Source organism: Squalius cephalus, assembly GCF_949319135.1.
Source record: "Squalius cephalus genome assembly, chromosome: 20".
In the NCBI taxonomy this organism is placed as follows: Eukaryota; Metazoa; Chordata; class Actinopteri; order Cypriniformes; family Leuciscidae; genus Squalius; species Squalius cephalus.
This window is the reverse complement of record NC_137141.1, coordinates 22,395,758-22,417,177: the sequence shown is the minus strand read 5'-3', so window position 1 is coordinate 22,417,177 and position 21,420 is coordinate 22,395,758. Positions and strand designations below refer to the sequence as shown.

The 21,420-nt window shown below is 39.9% G+C and overlaps 1 protein-coding gene across 1 annotated transcript in view; it reads right to left on the bottom strand.

Annotated features, from left to right (window-relative positions):
* Window positions 1–9,549, bottom strand: part of pacrg (PARK2 co-regulated) — a 160,805-nt gene extending 151,256 nt beyond the window's left edge. Inside the window, exon 1 of the mRNA XM_079854304.1 lies at window positions 9,444–9,549. Within this exon, the coding sequence (XP_079710430.1) occupies window positions 9,444–9,482 (39 nt within the window). The 5' untranslated portion in view covers window positions 9,483–9,549. The remainder of the gene's footprint in view (window positions 1–9,443) is intronic.
* Between the last annotated feature and the right edge of the window lie 11,871 nt (window positions 9,550–21,420).

Here is a 21,420-nt window from a genome sequence, read left to right as displayed (position 1 = left end):
AATTTTGAATGTGTGGGTTGCATTTTAATTTTTAAATTAGTAGCTTGTCCAATACTGTTACATATGAGGCACAAATCATTTGCATATAATAAGCAATTTCACTTCAGCCAGACTCTGTGTACCCTTTTCATCTCTTCCCTGTTAATAAGTTGAGCGTGCCGTGTGCTGAAGACCTCTTCCTCTCTAACTAAAAAGTCTTCTCTTTGTGCTCTCAGTAGTTAATTTCATTTAAGTGCTTTAATTAAATGCTGTTTTGACGAGGCTGGCATGGAGAGACATGCACCGAAAACGGATCAAAGCGTATTAAGGAATCTCCCTGCTTCTCGGGAGGTTAATATTTCATTTTCAGCCTAATTTGCACCAAATCAAAAAGACATCGGAAAGCCGGGCGACAGCACGCGGCGGCTGTGAGCTTGGACAAGGCATGTCTCATTCCCTCTTATCTAGCAGAGGAAATTGTATTTACCATCTATTTGAGGGGAAAATGACCATTGTCTGGCCATGGCTATAAGTGAGTGGTGCACATTTGCTAGGTGTGTATTTAGCTATAAATATATATATTCAAATAAATATAATAAACTAAATGAAAATAAGAAAAAATATCATTTTAATAACATAATGCAGTCAAGTTAATAAATATGCAAGCATTGCGGATTTGGAGCAGAGATGTTTTTGCCTGGAGGTGTCTGCATCTTCTCTCGCTCCTGGATTGTTTCTCTCATCAATGGAAAAACTCAATCAGATTTACAGTAGACCTACAGAATTGCTGTTGTTCCAGTCCACAGCCACACACATGCTTTGTTCCAGTCTGCATCACTTGGCAACACACAACATTTGATTATTTGGCTTCTTTTGGAACTATTTTTGTTGGCATAGAAGAAGATACACTTACTTACTGCCCAGATTTTATTTGAAACATAAGTTACTTGTTATTAACTTCTGTGTAATAAAGCGACACTGACAATACATCCAACATCCCTCCACCTCCCCAACACCATCTCATTCACATTTACGCATTTGGCATTTTGGCAAACGCTTTACAGCAACTTGCATTGATTTCATGGGGTATACAGCTAACCTCATGCATTCCCTGGAAATCAAACCCATGATATTGGCATTGCTTGCTCCATGCTCTACTGTTTGCCATCTCTTTTTCTATTCATTTCTATTACGGATAAATATTTTAGTCTTCATGAATTCTGTAGTCCGTGAGAGTATTTAGCCCTAGACATTCACCTCACACACAAGTATTAAATAAAAATGTGAACTCATGAATAAGAGAAAAACAGCCCTCAAAAGAATTCTCAAGACCAAGAGACCAAGACCAGCCATTGAATTTAGCCTTTTAAGGCAAGTCGGTTAATTTTATATTTGCTATTATTTCTATTCATGCAAGTACAGCTCTTATCTACTTGAATGGCGAAAGACCAAAATCTCTAAAACTCAAGACATTTTTAGCATTTTAAATCATAACATCTGACAACAATGGCATCATAAGTTGTGCTTCACAATTTTTAAACTGATATTGCTATATAGTATTTAACAGCTGCCATATATAGCATTATGATTTCTACACACACATACATGCTTTATCCTCCTCTTAAAATGTCTCTAATCTTGTCACAATGTAAAATCATCCAAAACATCTGGTTTGTAGCACCCCCTAGAGGAGTGTGTGTGTGTGTGTGTGTGTGTGTGTGTTTGCGTGTGTATTTGAAAGAGGCAGATTACGTTGGGTAATCTGGATTAAATCCCGTAGGGACAGCATTAAACAACACTGGCTGAGAATCTTTATGTGTGTGTGGAAATGAGTATTAGTTTTGATTGGATTGAGGCTGGGGATTTGTGTATTTAAACTGAGATTACCAATGCGATCCAGCCTTTGAGAGCTCTCTACACACACTGTCAGTGACACGGGGAGGAGAGGTCACTGTATCTGACCCTGTTCACTATAACCTTCTTACTGAAGCGCACTTGCTAGGATAATCTGCCCTGTGTCTCATATGTGCTCTGAAACGTGGCAGTTACAGAAGAGTGACATTTCAACAACCTGACAGCAGGGATGTGAATATGTGTGTGCGCGTTCATATGTGTGAATTTAAGCGTGTGAGAATGTCTGTCTGGTTTAAATGCCTGACTGATAGTGTTTTAACAGTGCCCTCTGCTGTCTGACATACCAACACACAACTCTCATTCACTCACTCCATTAACAGAATTTAATAGAAAAAATACAGGTGCTTCTCGTGATTAGATTAAGCAACTAAAGAAATGAAGAAGTCCTTGAGAAATGTTGTGGTGTCGACCGGTAACTTCAGCACTCTGGTGAGTTCAGTATGCAGGATCAGCCAAGTGTGGTGGTTATACTCATTGATTATATGTCAGTCTGATCTCCTCAGAAGGCCCATTACAGTAGACAAAGCCAGATGAATGCACACACACACAACCAAAAACACACGTACCAGTTACATTGTTTGTTTTATTCATATTGTTCTGCTTGTGTGTGTGTGTTTCAGAATGCTTTACCAACTGATGTTATTTAGCATGCACAGAATCCTATGGTGTCATCACATGTTAAGGTTTTACCACCTTTTCAAGGATACATTTACTGTATATAGCGTTGGGGATTAGCTAAATAAATGAGCAAAACCGCTAACTTCGGACATAAATTCCAAGGTATACTTCAGTTTTAATGCATATATATCATAGTAAGTGCGTACTGAAGTATACTTTGGCCTTTAGCTATATGAGTAGTTGAATATGCTATATGAGTATGATGACAGTTAGCCTGGAGAATTAAAAGAGTAGAGAGGATGTATTTTCTTGGCTTTTGTTTCAGTCCTTTTTGTTTAAAATTTCAAAATAGATTGTAGCCTGACATCAACAAGTAAATTAATCTGCATGCAATGCAAAAATGTTGGGTTAGCAATTGAACCGCAAAATGTTGGGTTTGTGTGTGTTATGTTGGAGTCTAGCTAACAGCTTGAAGGGAACTCTTTATTTCAGCAAAATCTATTTTTACAAAATATTTAGAAATTATTTTAAGTTCTATATTTTTTGTGAAATTTCTAATGAGTTTAGCATGCAACAAAACAAACTGGAAATCATATTAGCATGAAAAATGAGAAGATATTCAAATGCTTCCTGTCAATGTATATCCCACCATAAATTAAGTGAAATTAAATCTATTTTCTAATTGCATGTTATTGATCTTATTGTGAACAATTTGTCAATGCATGTTTCATTTTGTACATATTTTTTACCTGTCATAACTCGGTTTTCCGCTGAAATGACAAACTTCTCTCTGGTGACGTATGCAGGACTTCTCCAATCGTTTAGTCTGCTTAAACCTCCATCCAATCAACAACTGATGGATTGAACCAAGTGACTTTAAGATTCACTTTTCCATCTGAACTGATGCTGCGTATAAATTTGTGTTCTGACAGAGAATGACATCCTGACTGACACTTTTTTTCCCACTCAAGAAACATGCTGTGATGCTTTTGTTCGGATTGTCACATGCTCCATTGATCTTCATTCACTTCAGCGCTATTTGAGTACAATGCAAAGTCTTTGCTGCTAATGCAAATATAACTCAGTCTTTAGACATGTGGGCAGAGATTCACACATGTGCCCAGCAATTAACCAAGTGGGTCGTCAGGCAACTCTGGCAATCTGTGGGCACAGCAGGGATGGGTCCTTTTCTGACTAACAGCTGGAGGCAGCTGTGTGTGTGTGTGTGTGTGTGTGTGTGTGTGTGTGTGTGTGTGTGTGTGTGTGTGTGTGTGTGTGTGTGTGTGTGTGTGTGTGTGTGTGTGTGTGTGTGTGTGTGTGTGTGTGTGTGTGTGTGTGTGTGTGTGTGTGTGTGTGTGTGTGTGTGTGTGTGTGTGTGTGTGTGTGTGTGTTTGGAAAGAGGTATAATTTTTGTATTACAAGCTGTAATCAGGAGTCGTGCTGACTGCCCTAGTTTTTGCTGTTTATCTGATTCACTTACTGAGTGAAAGAGCCTCATGGTTTTAGATTACTCACTTCAGTGCCTTTTCTTCATTTATTTACATTTGACTTTTTTCACTGCAAACTCCAACTTTGTTGTGGGGACATAAGCCAACAATTCTGATTGGTCAATATGGCATTCTCTGCTGTTGAGTGGAAAACTCTGGTTCCGTAAGTAAAATCTTATTCATTCTCTCCATAGGGGTATTGATTTTGAATGAAAACTTCTAAGACAGACCTTTAAAACATCTAAGCATAAACCTTTAAAGACAGACCTACAATGAGCTATGACGTTGTTAATGGTTTATGCTTTTGTTGAAGCTGTTGCTCTGGTTTACTTCAGCTTTATCTTTTTAAATAATGAGTTCAGCAGTGTAATTCCTGGTGAAAAACTACATTACCGCCTACACCCATGAAACACTACAAATGACGTAGAGTCAGCTTCATGGGATTATAGTTAAGTACACTGTTTTGTACCTTTGTCTTTTTGTCTGTTTTTCAAAAACTTTTCAAATCAAAGATTGTAATGTTGTGATTCACCTCATAGCTGATTTGTTTTGTTCATGGCTTATAACTCTTAAATGGTTTTGAAATCCCTATGGGGAAAAAAAACTTCCAGGACCAAGGCCACTGTTGTCTTTATAATCAGGGGTGCACATAACTGAAGTGGTAAAAATAAACGATGCGCACCAGAAAACGTGGAGGGAAGAGCTTTTGAGTACCAACATTTTTGGAGACAGGGACAGGTTTACTTACTGGAGTAGGATTTTTCTCCAACTGTGTTCATGAATGATTAGGGGTGCAACGGATCGCAGTTGATCCATTATCCGTATGGACCATGCCCCACAGTTCGACATGCACGTGATTCATCACGGATTAACTGCTAAGTTTAACCATCATAGAGTGAAAATGTATCATTTGGGCATGTTTTGTCTTGCCAATTTACACATATTTTACACGCGGCAGATGAGGCAAAAATCGGGACTCACAGAGAGAGAGAGAGGCGAGTTTCAGACAGCGCTCGAACACCGAATTGATTTCTCTTTCGCATTTACTTGAACGAACACATACTCACAAAATTATGTCAAAATACCCATCTCAGCAAGTATTTTCCCGGTTATGTCATAAGTGAACAGTTGAGAAAGAAACCGGATATGTGTCAGTATATTCGGTCCGTGCATTCGGTCTTAAAGTGACAGCAGCCTAATATTCCTGCTGTTGTCTGTGTCATTAATGTTAATAAAATAAAATAAAAGCATCATCATCATCATCATCTACCATGTTAGAGAGAAAAGAAGATAGTGAGGAGAGCAGTCAGCAGGAAACCGATGACGAGAGCTGGTAGGATAAGTGTGCCGTGTAAAGTGTGAGTAACAAGCAGCATCCCCAGGTGCTCCCTGGAGAACCAACCAAAAAAGTTATATGCACCCGTTTATAATCACATGTAGTAGTGCCTACAGCTATATGGCTGTACACACTGTGCATAACATGAGAGGGTGCTAATTACAGCCATTTTTATTTTTTACAGAATTTTGATAATGAATAATTAATCAGTGTACACTCGACATATTGAGAAAGCAAGAGAAAATAAGAATAAATAAAGGTGTGCGTTTGTGTGTTGTATGATTGAATAGTTTAGTTTTGTTTAATTGGCGCTTTTTCCACACATGAAAAATTACATTACAGATAGGTAGTGTTTAAAACCAGGCTCAAAATGAGTAAACGTTCACTTGATTGAAGCATTTGCAAAAAGGCCTTAAAATATTGAGTAGGGAATCGGGATGGAGAAATGAAGCCTCTTAAATCTTTGACGCTTTTCTCTGATTGTTTCATGAAACAGTTATAATAATATTTGTATTTTATATATATAGTATTATAATAATACCAACAGAGTTGTTTGAGGCAAGAAAATTGTGCTCTAATTATTTTATGTTTTTTATACGGTTTATATGGCAGAATATATGATAATGTATTAAAGGCTTACATATAACTTTTATATATATATATATATATATATATATATATATATACAAATGTTATAAATTTCCCTGGGTGCTACAGTGAATGGCTGCCCACAGCTCTGTGTCCACGGTTTGCAGTGTGTGTGTGAGTGTGTGTGTTAGTGTGTGTGTGTTAGTGTGTGTGGGTGTGGGTGTGGGTGTGTGTGTGTGAGAGAGTGTACTCGCTACTCCTACTGCACTAACTTGGATGGGTTAAATGCAGAGGACAAACTCCAAGAATGGGTTACCTTACCATACTTGGCCTTTACCAGTCACCAGTGAGTAAATGGACTTGAACTTCCATAAACCCGTAGAGTAGTGGTCTGGTTTCAAACATTTCGACATGCAAAATGAAACTTTCACGTGACAGGAAATAAAGTGAAACACGTTGACCACGTGTTTCTCTGAAAATAGACAATATACAACAGAAAATAGACAATGACGTGAGTGACACTGGAGTAACGTTAAAAAAAAAAAACAACAAAAAAACATCTATCTACACAAGCACATCCGAGTGCTCAGCTACATGCATCAGATTTCCTAAGCATACAGGAAAGAGATTATTTATTAGATCATTCCCACCAAAGCACAATAGAACACAAATATGGTATCAAAGGAATAATTGATTTAATTGACCTCTTAGAGGGGTGGGGTGCTAGGCCTAGTTCATGCGTACCGAGATAAAATCCTGCAGGAGCCCCTGATAACATGTTATTTTTATAACACAGAATAAATATTTTTTAATATGCATGACAAAATATAATTACCTTTATAATTTAAGGGTCTTTTGAGAGGGAATCATCATATTAGGGGTCCTTGCCATCAAAAAGTTTTGCCATCAAAAACTCCATAAAGCGAAAAAGAGCACTGTCTTAGACTCATATCTCGGTGTAACTACAAGCACAGAAAACCCTTCCTGCCCACCAACATTAGTTTTGGTAATTAATCTTTTCTTCTTTCACTTGCCACAACTATCGCTCTGTATTTTTGGAAGAGCAGAAAAATCATTTTCATCACAACCAACACTGAAAATGAGAGCTGAGAGTCTCATTAACCAACAGCTGTGTGGTGATGATGAGATTCACAGAGAGGAAAAGAGGAAGGAAGGAAAGAGAAAATGATGGAGGATGAATAGAGTAAATCAATGCTGTGTAAATTGTAACTATGTGCATGTGTTCATGATGCAAATTCTTCATCATTCAGATATTTATTTAGCATTACAAGGGCTCACAACACTCCTAATCAACATGCTGCAATTTCAATATATTTGTTATTAAATGCCCAATAATTCTGTGATTTTTAAATTTAAACGGATAACATGCATAGTTTAAAAGTACATATCTGTGCTACACCAAATGTGCAAGATGCAAATGAAGGTGCTGTGATACAAATATGAAATAACCCTCCTCCTAAGTACATATTATTTCTGCTAGCTGGTTGCTTATGCCATCTTTGATTTTTGGCAGTCTCATTATCATTATCTCAATATAAAACAAAAGAAGTCAATGGTGAGTCCCAACCATGGCAGAAAAACAAATGTATGTGTGTTTTTGATTCAAAAGTGAGTCAGTGGGTGTTAATCCCATATTAATCTTGGCTAGGATGCTGCAGCTTTTCATTCCCGCACAAATATTAAGACCAGCCGTATGAGACTGAATGACTCTGAACTAGTAAATCAAGGAGAGCTGAATTACAGAAAGTTGTTTATTCTCTTCTATGATTCAATCCATCGCCGCCTCCTATGGTTATCAACAGGAGAGGGAGGATCATTATCATTATTATTGCATGTGACACTCTAACGAAACGCCCTCATCAATCTTGTAACTGCTTCTCAGTAGCTTGTTTATAGCATTCGAATGTTGTTTGTCAAATGTTGGATAGATAATTATGGCAAAAGTCACTGCAAAAACAGATGTTTTACCTGGATAGAAATCCATCATTTCTTCCACTTATAATCTTCCACAATAATAATGTGAAGGGACTTGTTTTCAAATCCTAAAAATGAAAACATGAGACTATACAGAAGCATAAGCTCACCGTAACCCCACGCAGCAGCATAGAAACTATTTAGCAACAGCACATTACAAAGGTCCTGCAAGTTTAGGACTGTCTCGCCATCCAGTGGTTAAAAGCACGAACTGCATTTCAGTTTTGTTTTGTTTTTTGGTTGAAACACTTTTCTTTTCATCAAGTTAATTTCAGAAATAAATAACATGTGACATAAAATAAACAAAACAAAACAATATAAAGGCAAAAATACAAAAAACAGAAACCCAATCTCTTCTTATTGTTTATGGTTTTGGGCCTTGTGTCGAGTGTACACTGATGAGCTAAAACATTATGACCACCTGCCTAATATGCTGTTGGTCCTCTGCGTGCTGCCAAAACAACACCGCCCCGCTGAGGCATGGACTCTGCAAGACCCCTAAAGTTCCCCTGTGGTATCTGGCACCAAGACATTAGCAGCAGATCCTTCAAGTCCTGAAGGTTGCTAGAAGGAGTCGTTGTGGATTGAACTTGTTGGTCCAGCACATCACACAGAGGCTTAGTCGGATTTAGATCTGGGTAATTTGGAGGCCAGGGCAACACCTTGAACTCTTCGTCATGTTCCTTAATCCATTCCTGAAAAATGGGTGTGGCAGGGTTCATTATCCTGCTGAAAGAGGCCACTTCCACCAGGGAACAACATTGTCTTGAAGGGGCGTACCTCGTCTGCAACAATGCTACGGTAGGTGGTACGTGTCAAATTTACATCCACATAAATGTCCGGACCCAGAAATTCCCAGCAGAACATTTCCCAGAGCATCACACTCCCTCCAGGGGCTTGTCACCATCCCACAGTTCATCCTGGTGCCATCACTTCCCCAGGTTAATGGCAAACATGTACACAGTTGTTCAATTAATGCAAAAGAAAACAGGACTCATCAGACCAGGCGCCCTTCTTCCACTGCTCCAAGTTCCAGTTCCAATGCTCACGTGCCCATTGTAGGCGCTTTCGATGGTGGACATTGGTCACCACTGGATAGGCAGTAGAAAGTCGCCTTGTCAAAGTCACTCAGATCTTTATTCCTGCATCCAGCACGTTGATTACAAGAACTGATTGTTTGCTTAAGGCTGTCCCACACAAAAATATTTTTTAAATCTTATCAGATTTTCACTATGTGCGAGACCACAAACATGACGATTAAAAAAAAATCAAAGATTTAACAGTTTTGTTCACAAACAACCAGAGTCCTGACTGCGAAAATGGGAAACCTCGCAAAATCTCAAAATCTAGCTTTGAAAGCATGAGATCCCACCCTCCCTTCACAGCGCTCTCCAAAGCAACTCCTCCAAAACACATGAATGCGCACAGCCAGAGAGATTCAGCAAAGCATCATAAGAGACAGCATTAAATGACCTCATGTCTCAAAGCACATAAAATTACAATAATAATGATCGTAAAGAACTTACAGAGCTCTTACTTGTACCACCTGACTGCTGCAGATTCATTTCGGTGTTGATAGTGTTGACATCCGATTCTGAGGACGTGAACAGCTCTGAGAAGAAAGACAGGGGTTGCCATTACGGTTACGACATGGCGTGAACACAGCATAAGCTCATTGTTTTGGTTCAAGAGGAACCGTAAAAGGCGGCTACTGTTTGTTTTTGGTGTTCGGTGATCGTGAATGTCTGTCTACAACTCTGCATAGCCTTATAGGGACATCCCGCGTGACATCACGCCATTTGGAGCAGCCATTTTGACGGAATAGAAAATGCTAAACCGCCGGTGATACTCATAGACAGTATAAACAGAGACGGGCTCTGGTATAAACTACATTGATACTGCAGCTCGTCGCGATATTCTATCATGCCCGAGCGATGCTGTGCAGTTGGATGCGATCAGATACGTGATCATACAAAAGGAATAGGCCTATCTTTATACCGTATCCCGAAAGAAACAAAACGGAGAAACAAGTGGTTGGCGGCAATATACAGGCAAAACGCTGATGGTGGTGCTTGGCTTCCAACTGTTTGTGATATAAGGTACAAGAAGAAAAATGTAAACAAATAATAAAAGTGCATGTAAAATATACAATAAAGTTGAGATGAAATTATACAAGGTTACTTGACTTTTTACGTCTATTCAGTTTTTGTAACATGTCCATGACAACCGATAGCCTGCTTTTGTATGCTTTTAATGAAGCTCTGGTGTAGCGTGATGGGAAGTGAATAAGGTAACGTCAGCTGTAAATGTCACCGAACTCAATGTCAGGAAGTTTTTCTACACATTAAATGCCTGTAAAAAGAACTTGCGGTGCTTCATATGGATCTATGATTCCTATCTTCCTCTTGTATACTTGATATATATTTTTGTGATGCTAATAAGTGCGATGACATGACGTGAAGAGTTAGCTGAAGCTAATAATAGTGGTGGGGGAAAACTCGATTCTGTTCAGTATCGAGATATTTTGCGCACGCAATTATATCAATACTGTAGCGCAAAGTATTGCAATATTTAGGCTAATTATAAAACAATTATACTAATAATTATATTATTAGTATAATAATATACTCCCTAATATATTACCCACCCCTAATAATAGATCTATTGCCATTAGACAGTCCATAGACAGTATAGCCAATGTGAGTAGCTGACGGATGTATACCGTCAAAATGGCTGACACACGGCTAGGGGTCACGTGACTGGGAGATCCCTATAGTATGGAACATGCTCATGACGTGTGATGTCTGCGCCAGCAGGGTGCGCGGAGGAGGTATGGAAATATGACAGGCAGATCGAATGGAATGATTGGACGAACATTTTTTGGTCCGGAGACTTCAACAGACGATATAAGTACTTTTTTATTATTATTATTTATACTACTTATATTATTGATTGCTATCAGGATGTGAAGAGAGTTTCAGCCAGAATAACAAAAAGTGTTAATAAAAAAAAAAATGGCCTACCTCAAATTGAACAAGAGGAATAAAAAAGTATTTTTTCTTAAAGATAATTAAGCCTGTTTTAGTAGTTATCATCGTGACATTATATGACAAGTTCTCCATGCCACCATAATTATGCAAAATGCAAAATAAATCTAATTCTCTGTACTGCCATATGAATGAAATAATAATGTATTATTTTAATTATAAAGTAGCCTACGTACACATCATGGTAATATTTCTTAAACTGCCTTAAATATATATTTGTATTACTCTTTTGTGGCAATGTTGTCATGTCATGAGAATCTAATGAGATGAATGCAAAGTATTTTTTTTTTTAGGTCAAATGTGACCAGGAAATTGTAATATGTTTTTTTCACTCAGTTTGCACATACTGCTGATATATGTACACCTATAGAGCTGTGGCAATATGTGTGGAATGCAGGAAAATGTGCCACATCATTTTCTGTAAAGTAATTTTGACCATATGTATGGAATCAGGAAATCACACAACCAAAAACAAACTGTTCAAAACTGTAAAAAAAAATATCACGCATTCAAAAGCATATATAATTATTTTTAACAGGCCGCAATCCGTAGTTTAAGGTACTCTAAGGCTAAGCGATGTCATGCGTTTTTTAGGCCAAAACATTTTTTGTCACATAAAGCAAACATCTCCTCACTATCCGCTAGCTGCCTGTCGCCTGAACACACTGTAAAAAAACACGGTCTCTGTAGACAGCCCAGGCTCCACAAACGGCAAGAAAAACAAACTGGCCCAGCCTGGACCACGAAACATAACAAACAGTGTTTCAGCCAATAACCGACAAGAATGATTTGGGGGTGGGGGTTGGGGGTTAGTGCGCGTGCACATGAAGGGGGGTGTGGGGAGTGGAGGAGAGAGAAGCAGGAAGAGGGAAGTTAGCTAGAGGAGAGATGTCCTAGACAACGACAACGACTAATGTTAAAAATGTATATTCTTGAGAATTTTAATAGCCCACACACGACCAAAGAGACGACGTTCCGATGAGCAAAATAACAAAGAATAGGGAAAAGGAGAAGGAACGCAAAAGGTGGTGAGAACTCCACCGGCAGAAGGGCTTCTAATCCGAAATTCAGGTGGCTCTGTTTTTGCTGGACAGGTGGGTAAATCCAGTTTGTTTTTTCTAAATGGTTCAGGACTGTTTCAGGAAGCACGGAAGGGAGGGGGAGGGGACGGGATGAGGATTTGAACGTCAACAAGAAGTGACGTCACCCAACATCGCTTAGAGCAACTTTAATGCCATCAAAATAAATATTAAAGTCAAGCAAGACAAGTCATGTCATAAAAATATCCACAAATAAGTACAAATAAAGATACACACATATGAACAAACTCTCTCATAAAGTCTGTGAGGGGTGCAGTCTAAATAAAAGCACCTAGGCCTACTGTTTTAAGGGGGGTGTAGGAGCATTAATGGGTTAATGTAATTTTCTTTCACACCACTAGAGGGCACATAATGTATTTATGATGTCTGCGCCAGCAGGGTGCGCCGGAGGAGGTATGGAAATATGACAGGCAGATCGAATGGAATGATTGGACGAACATTTATTGGTCCGGAGACTTCAACAGACGATATATGTACTTTTTTATTATTATTATTTATACTACTTCTATTATTGATTGCTATCAGGATGTGAAGAGAGTTTCAGACAGAATAACAAAAAGTGTTAATAAAAAAAAATGGCCTACCTCAAATTGAACAAGAGGAATAAAAAGTATTTTTTCTTAAAGATAATTAAGCCTGTTTTAGTAGTTATCATCGTGACATTATATGACAAGTTCTCCATGCCACCATAATTATGAAAAATGCAAAATAAATCTAATTCTCTGTACTGCCATGTGAATTAAATAATAATGTATTATTTTAATTATAAAGTAGCCTACTTACACATCATGGTAATTTTCTTAAACTGCCTTAAATATATATTTGTATTACTCTTTTGTGGCAATGTTGTCATGTCATGAGAATCTAATGAGATGAATGCAAAGTATTTTTTTTTTTAGGTCAAATGTGACCAGGAAATTGTAATATGTTTTTTTCACTCAGTTTGCACATACTGCTGATATATGTACACCTATAGAGCTGTGGCAATATGTGTGGAATGCAGGAAAATGTGCCACGTCATTTTCTGTAAAGTAATTTTGACCATATGTATGGAATCAGGAAATCACACAACCAAAAACAAACTCTTCAAAACTGTAAAAAAAAATATCACGCATTCAAAAGCATATATAATTATTTTTAACAGGCCGCAATCCGTAGTTTAAGGTACTCTAAGCGATGTCATGCGTTTTTTAGGCCAAAACATCTTTTGTCACATAAAGCAAACATCTCCTCACTATCCGCTAGCTGCCTAGCCCAGGCTCCACAAACGGCAAGAAAAACAAACTTGCCCAACCTGGACCACGAAACATAACAAACAGTGTTTCAGCCAATAACCGACAAGAATGTTTTGGGGGTGGGGGGTTAGTGTGCGTGCACATGAAGGGGGGTGTGGGGAGTGGAGGAGAGAGAAGCAGGAAGAGGGAAGTTAGCTAGAGGAGAGATGTCCTAGACAACGACAACGACTAATGTTAAAAATGTATATTCTTGAGAATTTTGATAGCCGACACACAACCAAAGAGACGACGTTCCGATGAACAAAATAACAAAGAATAGGGAAAAGGAGAAGGAACGCAAAAGGTGGTGAGAACTCCACCGGCAGAAGGGCTTCTAATCCGAAATTCAGGTGGCTCTGTTTTTGCTGGACAGGTGGGTAAATCCAGTTTGGTTTTTCTAAATGGTTCAGGACTGTTTCAGGAAGCACGGAAGGGAGGGGGAGGGGACGGGATGAGGATTTGAACGTCAACAAGAAGTGACGTCACCCAACATCGCTTAGAGCAACTTTAATGCCATCAAAATAAATATTAAAGTCAAGCAAGACAAGTCATGTCATAAAAATATCCACAAATAAAGATACACACATATGAACAAACTCTCTCATAAAGTCTGTGAGGGGTGCAGTCTAAATAAAAGCACCTAGGCCTACTGTTTTAAGGGGTGTAGGAGCATTAATGGGTTAATGTAATTGTCTTTCACACCACTAGAGGGCACATAATGTAGTTATGTTGTCAAATTTGACACAGAAGTGTGTGAGCGAAGAAGGTCAAATAAACTTTTTGATCGTGATGGACTTGAATGAATTCAATCAATCAATCAATCAAAACTTTATTACAGACTCAAGGTCCACATCTCACCATAACAATACATAAGTACAAGCTCATAAACACACATGCATACACACATACCTACATACACACACACACAAAAAAAAAAAAAAAAAAAAAAAAAAAAATTTATATATATATATATAAATAACATAAAATAAATAAAACAATTTAAAAAGAAGATCATTGTTCTACCAGGAGACAATTATACCAGTGTTTCCACATACGGGATTGGTAGCGTATAGTACTTAGCCGTATGTTAGTTAAGCCCATTATTATTTCATTTTGTGACCCATTAAGCCGGCACATGAATTTAAACATTAGGTTTCTTAAAACAGCATGAAAGGTCCTTACTCTTGCAACCACAAACATCTCACTTGCACTACACCATCTTGGTCTTGTGAGTAACATTCTCATTGCGTCGTTATATGCCACTTTCAATTTTAAAAGACTTGCCTTTCTATAATTTGACCACAAGTGTGCAGTATAGAACGGTGTGCAATATGCTTTAAACAGAGATATCTTCACACCAACCGTACATGCCCTAAATTTACGTAAAAGAATATTGGCTTGTGCATACATCATGCGACATTGCCTGTAAATATCTTCATCATCTGTCATTTTATCAGTGATAAAATGACCAAGGTATTTCACCTTATTACAGACACTAAGCTTATTATTAGCCAATTTAAAATCAGGGTAGTTCAAACATTTATCATCTTTAGTTCTACTGATCATGACGACACTCTTATTGGCGTTATATTTGATATCATGTTCCACACCATATACCGAACAGATTTTAAGAAGCTGCTGTAATCCAGCACTACTTGGACTAAAAATCACAAGGTCATCTGCATACATAATATGGTTCACTATTGAATTACCAATCATGCACCCAGTATTACAGGTTCTTAGCTGCCTGGACAGATCATCCATATAGAGATTAAAAAGAGCAGGTGACAAAATACCTCCTTGTCTGACTCCATTGCCAACTCCAAATAGAGCAGAGACACTATTGCCCCATTTCACTTGCATAGTCTGGTGGGCATACCAGTAAGCCAAAATTCTCACAATATACTTAGGCACCCCTCTTTGCCTTAATTTGTTAAACAATTTACCATGATTTATACGGTCAAATGCTTTAGAAGCATCAATAAAACACATAAGAACTGATGAGTTTTTATCTCTATATTTGTTCACAATTTCCTTTAGAGCATATATACACAAGTCAGTGCCATGTTTAGCTTTGAATCCAAATTGGTTATCTGTGGTGTTAATAAATTCATTTAATCTGTCCAACAGAATTCTTTCTAGTACCTTTGATAATATGCTCGCTAAAGCTATAGGCCTGTAGTTATCTAGACTACCTACCTTCCCAGCTTTGTCCTTAATGACTGGAACTAATAGAACAACCAACATTGAGTCAGGCAATACACCATGTATCATAAAAACAGTAAAACAAATGGCGAGCAAGGGAGCTATTCTTATACTGGCATTTTTAAGATGTTCAGCAGAAATACAATCCAATCCACTAGCTTTGTTCTCAGAAAGCTTATGTATGGCTTGATGTACCTCATGTGACATAATCACCATTGATTCCAACGAAGTATTACTCTCAATGTGTTCTACTTTATACAAATCAGTGTGAATACAGTTAAATAAGGTACTATAGTGCTGTCGCCATAACTCTGCAATTTTGTCTGATCCGGAGATACCTTCAACAGTGCATGGTAAAGATGTCTTGCAGTTATTAAGAACTCTCACTTCTTTCCAAAAATCATTAACATTGTTACCTATGAGCTTCTTTGCCATGGAATCAGCCCTCATGGCCTGCTCATTTTTACATATAAAGCGAATGGCATACTTATATCTTGCATTAGTGAGCTTCTTATGCTCAAACACAGGACCTTGTCGAGGTCTACCAGCAATAGCCCATGATTTAGTAGCCTCCCGTGCCTCCGTATGATATCCAGCTACATACTCCTTCCAACCAGGCTTGTTGTTATGGTTCTTATTTTTATATCTATAATAGGGCTTACTGCCTTCATACAGAGCATGAACTATGTCAGTATACATGGAGCATATATCTCTCCTATGCTTCTCATCCTTACAGTTAATATCCCTACACAGGATTGCATCTAGAGGTAGTTGGATATTACCTAATGTCTTGTCTGTATGTACATAGTAGGCAGAAATGTCTTCCTTTTTAAGTGTTGACCAGTCTAATACTTTTGTATTGACACCATTTCCACATCCAGATAGCACAGGTATGTGTTCAGCATTTATCACCATAGCAAAAGGTATATGATCACATGTTGTTATCCCATACAATATGTTCATACACCCCATTGAGGCATGGGCATCAGCTGTACTAATACAGTGGTCCAGCCATGATGTAGTGTGCCAGGCCTCGCTAATGTAAGTATAACTATCTGTAGGCAACAATTCTCTGCTTGACAATATATAATTATTATCTTCACAGAATTGAATTATATGTTTAGCAAATAGTGACTTCTTATCCGAAATATCCGCATTCATATCTCCAATGACATAAACGCAAGAGGTATTACTGTTTTCTATAAAGGAACTGATGAAGGCAAGCCTATTTAAATATACATCCTCATTCTGACAGCATTCATATGGTGTATACACATTTAAGATAAGAAACTCCTTGTTATTGCAGACAAAACGCAGGGCTATACACCAATCTGCTTCAAGCCTAACCACATTTATTATTGAGTCTAGCTTCTTATTCCATAGGACAGCCACACCCCCTGATATCCTACCCCTGACTATTCCCATGCCAAGGTCAGTTGTAGACTCCCCAGCACCATAAAAGTCATCATTGATAGAGTTTAAACATTCCAAGTTTTGCTTTGCTAAAAAAGTCTCTTGCAAACAGAGTATATCACAGTTCTCCAGAAGGTTGTCAACAACTAGGCGGCGCGCTTTATCTCCTGCGTTCTGCCCCAAACACAGGCCACGACAGTTGTACGACACAATCCGAATGTCCATTTACAAGGACTTAATGAGTGCCCGTGGCACCAGCATGTTCAATCAATCTCCCCGCAGCGGGTGCACTGCTTGACACGGTAACTCCAGCCCTGCGCGGCTCATAATATCGCCGAACTAATGCCCCTTCCGGCCAAAGTTCGGGATCATACATTTCATTAACTTCATCACATTCAGCAGTAACTTTGAATGAACCACACCTACGGTGCACAGTATCTATCCTTTGGCAAGCAACCTCCCGTCCAAGTTTTTCCCTGAGATAGCCAGATAAAGTTTCAGCGTCTAGATCTGGTGAAAACTTGGAAGCAAAAACACTTACCAACTTAGTCTTGACTACTCTGATATTGCCGACAGTTCCAGTTCCAATAATAGGTTTAGCATTACCGGTTTTCTTTCTCCGCCCGGGTTGTCCAGAGCGTGATCGGAAGCTAGCTTCAGCATCGTTGTTCTCTCGGACTTGACGTCGACCCTTTTTGACAACATGACTCCATTTTGGAGAGCCTGTCAACGATGTTAATCCACTGGGACCATCCGTCGCTATAGCGTCAGCACCTTCCATGCTCGGAGCAGCGGACCCCGCCGCAGTCGCCAGCCCAAAGGCACCCACCGGTGCAGCCCCCCCCGCCACACCGCCCAGGCCAAGGGCCCCGACGCTCACCGTCGGCTCGTCCATACCATCGCCTCGAGCCAGGTTAATAGAACACTCCAATACACCCACACGGCGATTCGTTTCCATCGTAATGGCACGAAAATCTTCGCCAACATCAGTCTGTAGCTGCACAGCACGTTTCAGGGTGGAGACCTCAGCAGACAACTGTTCCATTTTCCCAAGTAGGGTCGAGACATCCATGTTAGTAAATGTCACCGGCGGCAGTTCATTCAGATAGTGAGAGACAAACCTGGGGATATCCTCCCCACACTCATTCAATACTTTCAGGCAGCTCTTTATGTTGTTAACATCTTTCTGTGTCCCTTTATGTGAGACGTTCCTCTGTGTAGTAGAACATAGTTCAAACAACACTTTCTTAGAGGACTCGATCCACTCGGAGTCAAAAGTATTTGTAGCCAAGAGGACAATCTCGTCCTGGCTCAATGTCTTAATTTTTACAGCAAGGAAATTAAGTAACTCATCTTCCACAATGATTTTACCGTCCACTGTCTTATAAATCTCCGGTTTTACTCGAGACCGGCTAAAGACCTGAGCAGCACGAACAGCATGAGCAGTGTCCGCCATGACACAGTATTGTGTATTTAAGCCCTCGTGTTGTTACCTGTTACCTCTGGTTTCGAATATTAAACTGCACTCTTTTGATGAAATGGAAGATTCCTTTATTTATTTAGTTTTAATTTGGAAAGAAATGGACAATAAAGGGATTGGAATATCTAACTTTATTTTCAAAGGCATGGACATTGCATTTTATTTTAATCTGTTCAAAAAACAAACGCGTCAAAACCAATGATCTAAAGAAATAGGACAAATGCGTGCCTACAGGGGGGAAATTAACTTAGTATAGGTGGTAGCCTATTTGTGAGAGCATAAACCAGGGATGGGCAACTTCGGTCCTGGAAGGCCAATGTCCTACAGAGTTTAGCTCCAACCCTAATCAAACACACCTGAACAAGCTAATCAAGGTCCTCAGGATTACTAGAAAGTTACAGGCAGGTGATTTTTTTCAGGGTTGGAGCTAATCTCTGTAGGACAGTGGCCCTCCAGGACCGAAGTTACCCATCCCTGGCATAAACTGATGTACCGAAAAGAGCCACACTGATGTGTATTTGAAAATTAGATTATGAATGAACAGACTTAATGTTTGAGGTTGCACAAAAGCCACTAATAATAACAATAAATAGTGAATATACAGGAACCCGTTTAAAGTCGTATCACAGGCAGTGGTTAAAGTGGGATTTGGCAGGTGAGGGAAAACCCTCAAATTTTGTGTAGGTGCAACAGTGAAAAATGACTCACCGTGGGACAACATATTGAGTATTGTGGTATAGCAATACTTTTTGGGACAAGAGTGTCACTGTGGCACCAAGTATCACAATACTTATTTACTTGATATTTTAATGGTTTTATTTTGGTACATCCACATCTACACTGATATGATGATGATACAATGATAAAATTGCTGAACACCACAATATGGAACACAACCTTGTGTTTCACAATGTAAATTCAAATATAAAAATGGCTGAAGACGACTATAACAGAAATAAATCACAACCACAATTATGTAAATTTGACATTAGCCTACTTCACTTTTGACTTTTAACTCCACTGCAACATCCACTTGCTCTGGCTAGAACAGAACGGACTGGGACATAAATTCAGCCCTGGCACATAGCCACACCAGCCCACATTTATATGTTTTATGAATAATTTTCCTAGACAAGTTAATTTACTCAAGGCTACCAGGAAAGCTGTAGCCTAAGTCAGTATTACCAATAGGAACCTTCTACAAGCTTTGGAATTTGAAAACGCCTGTTTTTAAATGTTAAAAGTAATTTTAAATAATACAAATTATAGGCTACGTTTACCGCAGTTGGTGTAATTGGCAGACTTTCCCTTAGACACCATGCACTGTGGAAGCGCATCAGAGCATTCTCAGGAATAAATATGCAGCTATAACGTACATACTGTAGGTGATTTTGAATGAATATTTCATGTTGATATACAATGGCTACATAATGTTAAAACTAATCCTGCTATTGATATCTTTGTAAGACTGCCGACCCATAGAACAGTGGCAAAACCTAAAACTAACTTTACTGTTCTCAACCACCATGAGTGCATTTCACGCATTAATAGTTGGCAGTGTCCGTGCACTTGTCCGTGCCGGAGACGGGGGTATCCGTGCCGGAGTCGTTGGTGTCCGTGCCGGAATCGATGGTGTCCGTTCCGGAGACGTTGGTGTCCGTGTCGGAGACGATGGTGTCCGTGCCGGAGATGGTGGTGTCCTTTCCAGAGATGTTTGGTATCCGTGCCGGAGACGTTGGTGTCCGTGCCAGAGACATTGGTGTCCGTGCTGGAGACGGCGGTGTCCTTTCCGGAGACGTTGGTATCCGTGCCGGAGACGGCGGTGTCCATGGACTTGTCCATGCCGGAGACGGTGGTATCAGTGCCAGAGTTGTTGGTGCTCCTCCCGGAGTGGTTGGAGTCCTTGCCAGAGACGGTGGTGTCTGTTCCAGAGACGTTGGTGTCCGTGCCGGAGACGTTGGTGTCCGTTCCGGAGACGTTGGTGTCCGTGCCGGAGTTGGTGGTGTCCTTTCCGGAGACGGTGGTGTCCATGCCGGAGACGTTGGTGTCCGTCCTGGAGACGTTGGTGTCCATGCCAGAGACATTGGTGTCCGTGCTGGAGACGGCGGTGTCCTTTCCGGAGACGTTGGTGTCCGTGCCGGAGACGGCGGTGTCCGTGGACTTGTCCATGCCGGAGATGGTGGTGTCAGTGCCAGAGTTGTTGGTGCCCCTCCCGGAGAGGTTGGAGTCCTTGCCGGAGACGGTGGTGTCTGTTCCAGAGACGTTGGTCTCCGTGCCGGAGACGTTGGTGTCCGTGCCAGAGTCGTTGGTGTCTGTTCTGGAGACGGTGGTGTCCGTTCCAGAGACGGTGGTGTCCTTTCCGGAGATGGTGGTGTCCGTGCCGGAGACATTGGTGTCCGTGCCGGAGATGGTGGTGTCCGTGCCGGAGACGGTGGTGTCCTTTCCGGAGACGGTGGTGTCCGTGCCGGAGATGGTGTTGTCCGTGCCGGAGACTTCGGTGTCCGTTCCGGAGACTGTGGTGTCTGTGCTGGAGACGGTGGTGTCCGTAGATGGTGGTGTCCGTGCCGGAGATGGCAGTGTCCGTGCACTTGTCCGTGCCGGAGACGGTGGTATCCGTGCCGGAGTCGTTGGTATCTGTAATTGTATTTTCACTTCACAGCCACAGGGTCTATTTTAAAACTGTTCATTTCAATAAAAATAAAAAACTGCATCTGTTCCCTCCAAACAAACCAGGCTGGAGAGACTTTCTTGTGAAAGAAACTTTACTGAAACACCCCTTCGGGACCTTAAGCTCTTCTAAACTGTAGTAATGTTTAACTTTGAGTTATTTTCATGAATTCTTTCAGTCACTGACAGATGGGAAAGAACAGATGTGGCATTCTCACTCTTGAAAGTAAAAGTGTATATGTGTCCCAATTATTTCAAGCTTTAAGTAGAAGCTTCCAGCAGATTCAGAGGCATAACACAATGATTTCATGATTTTT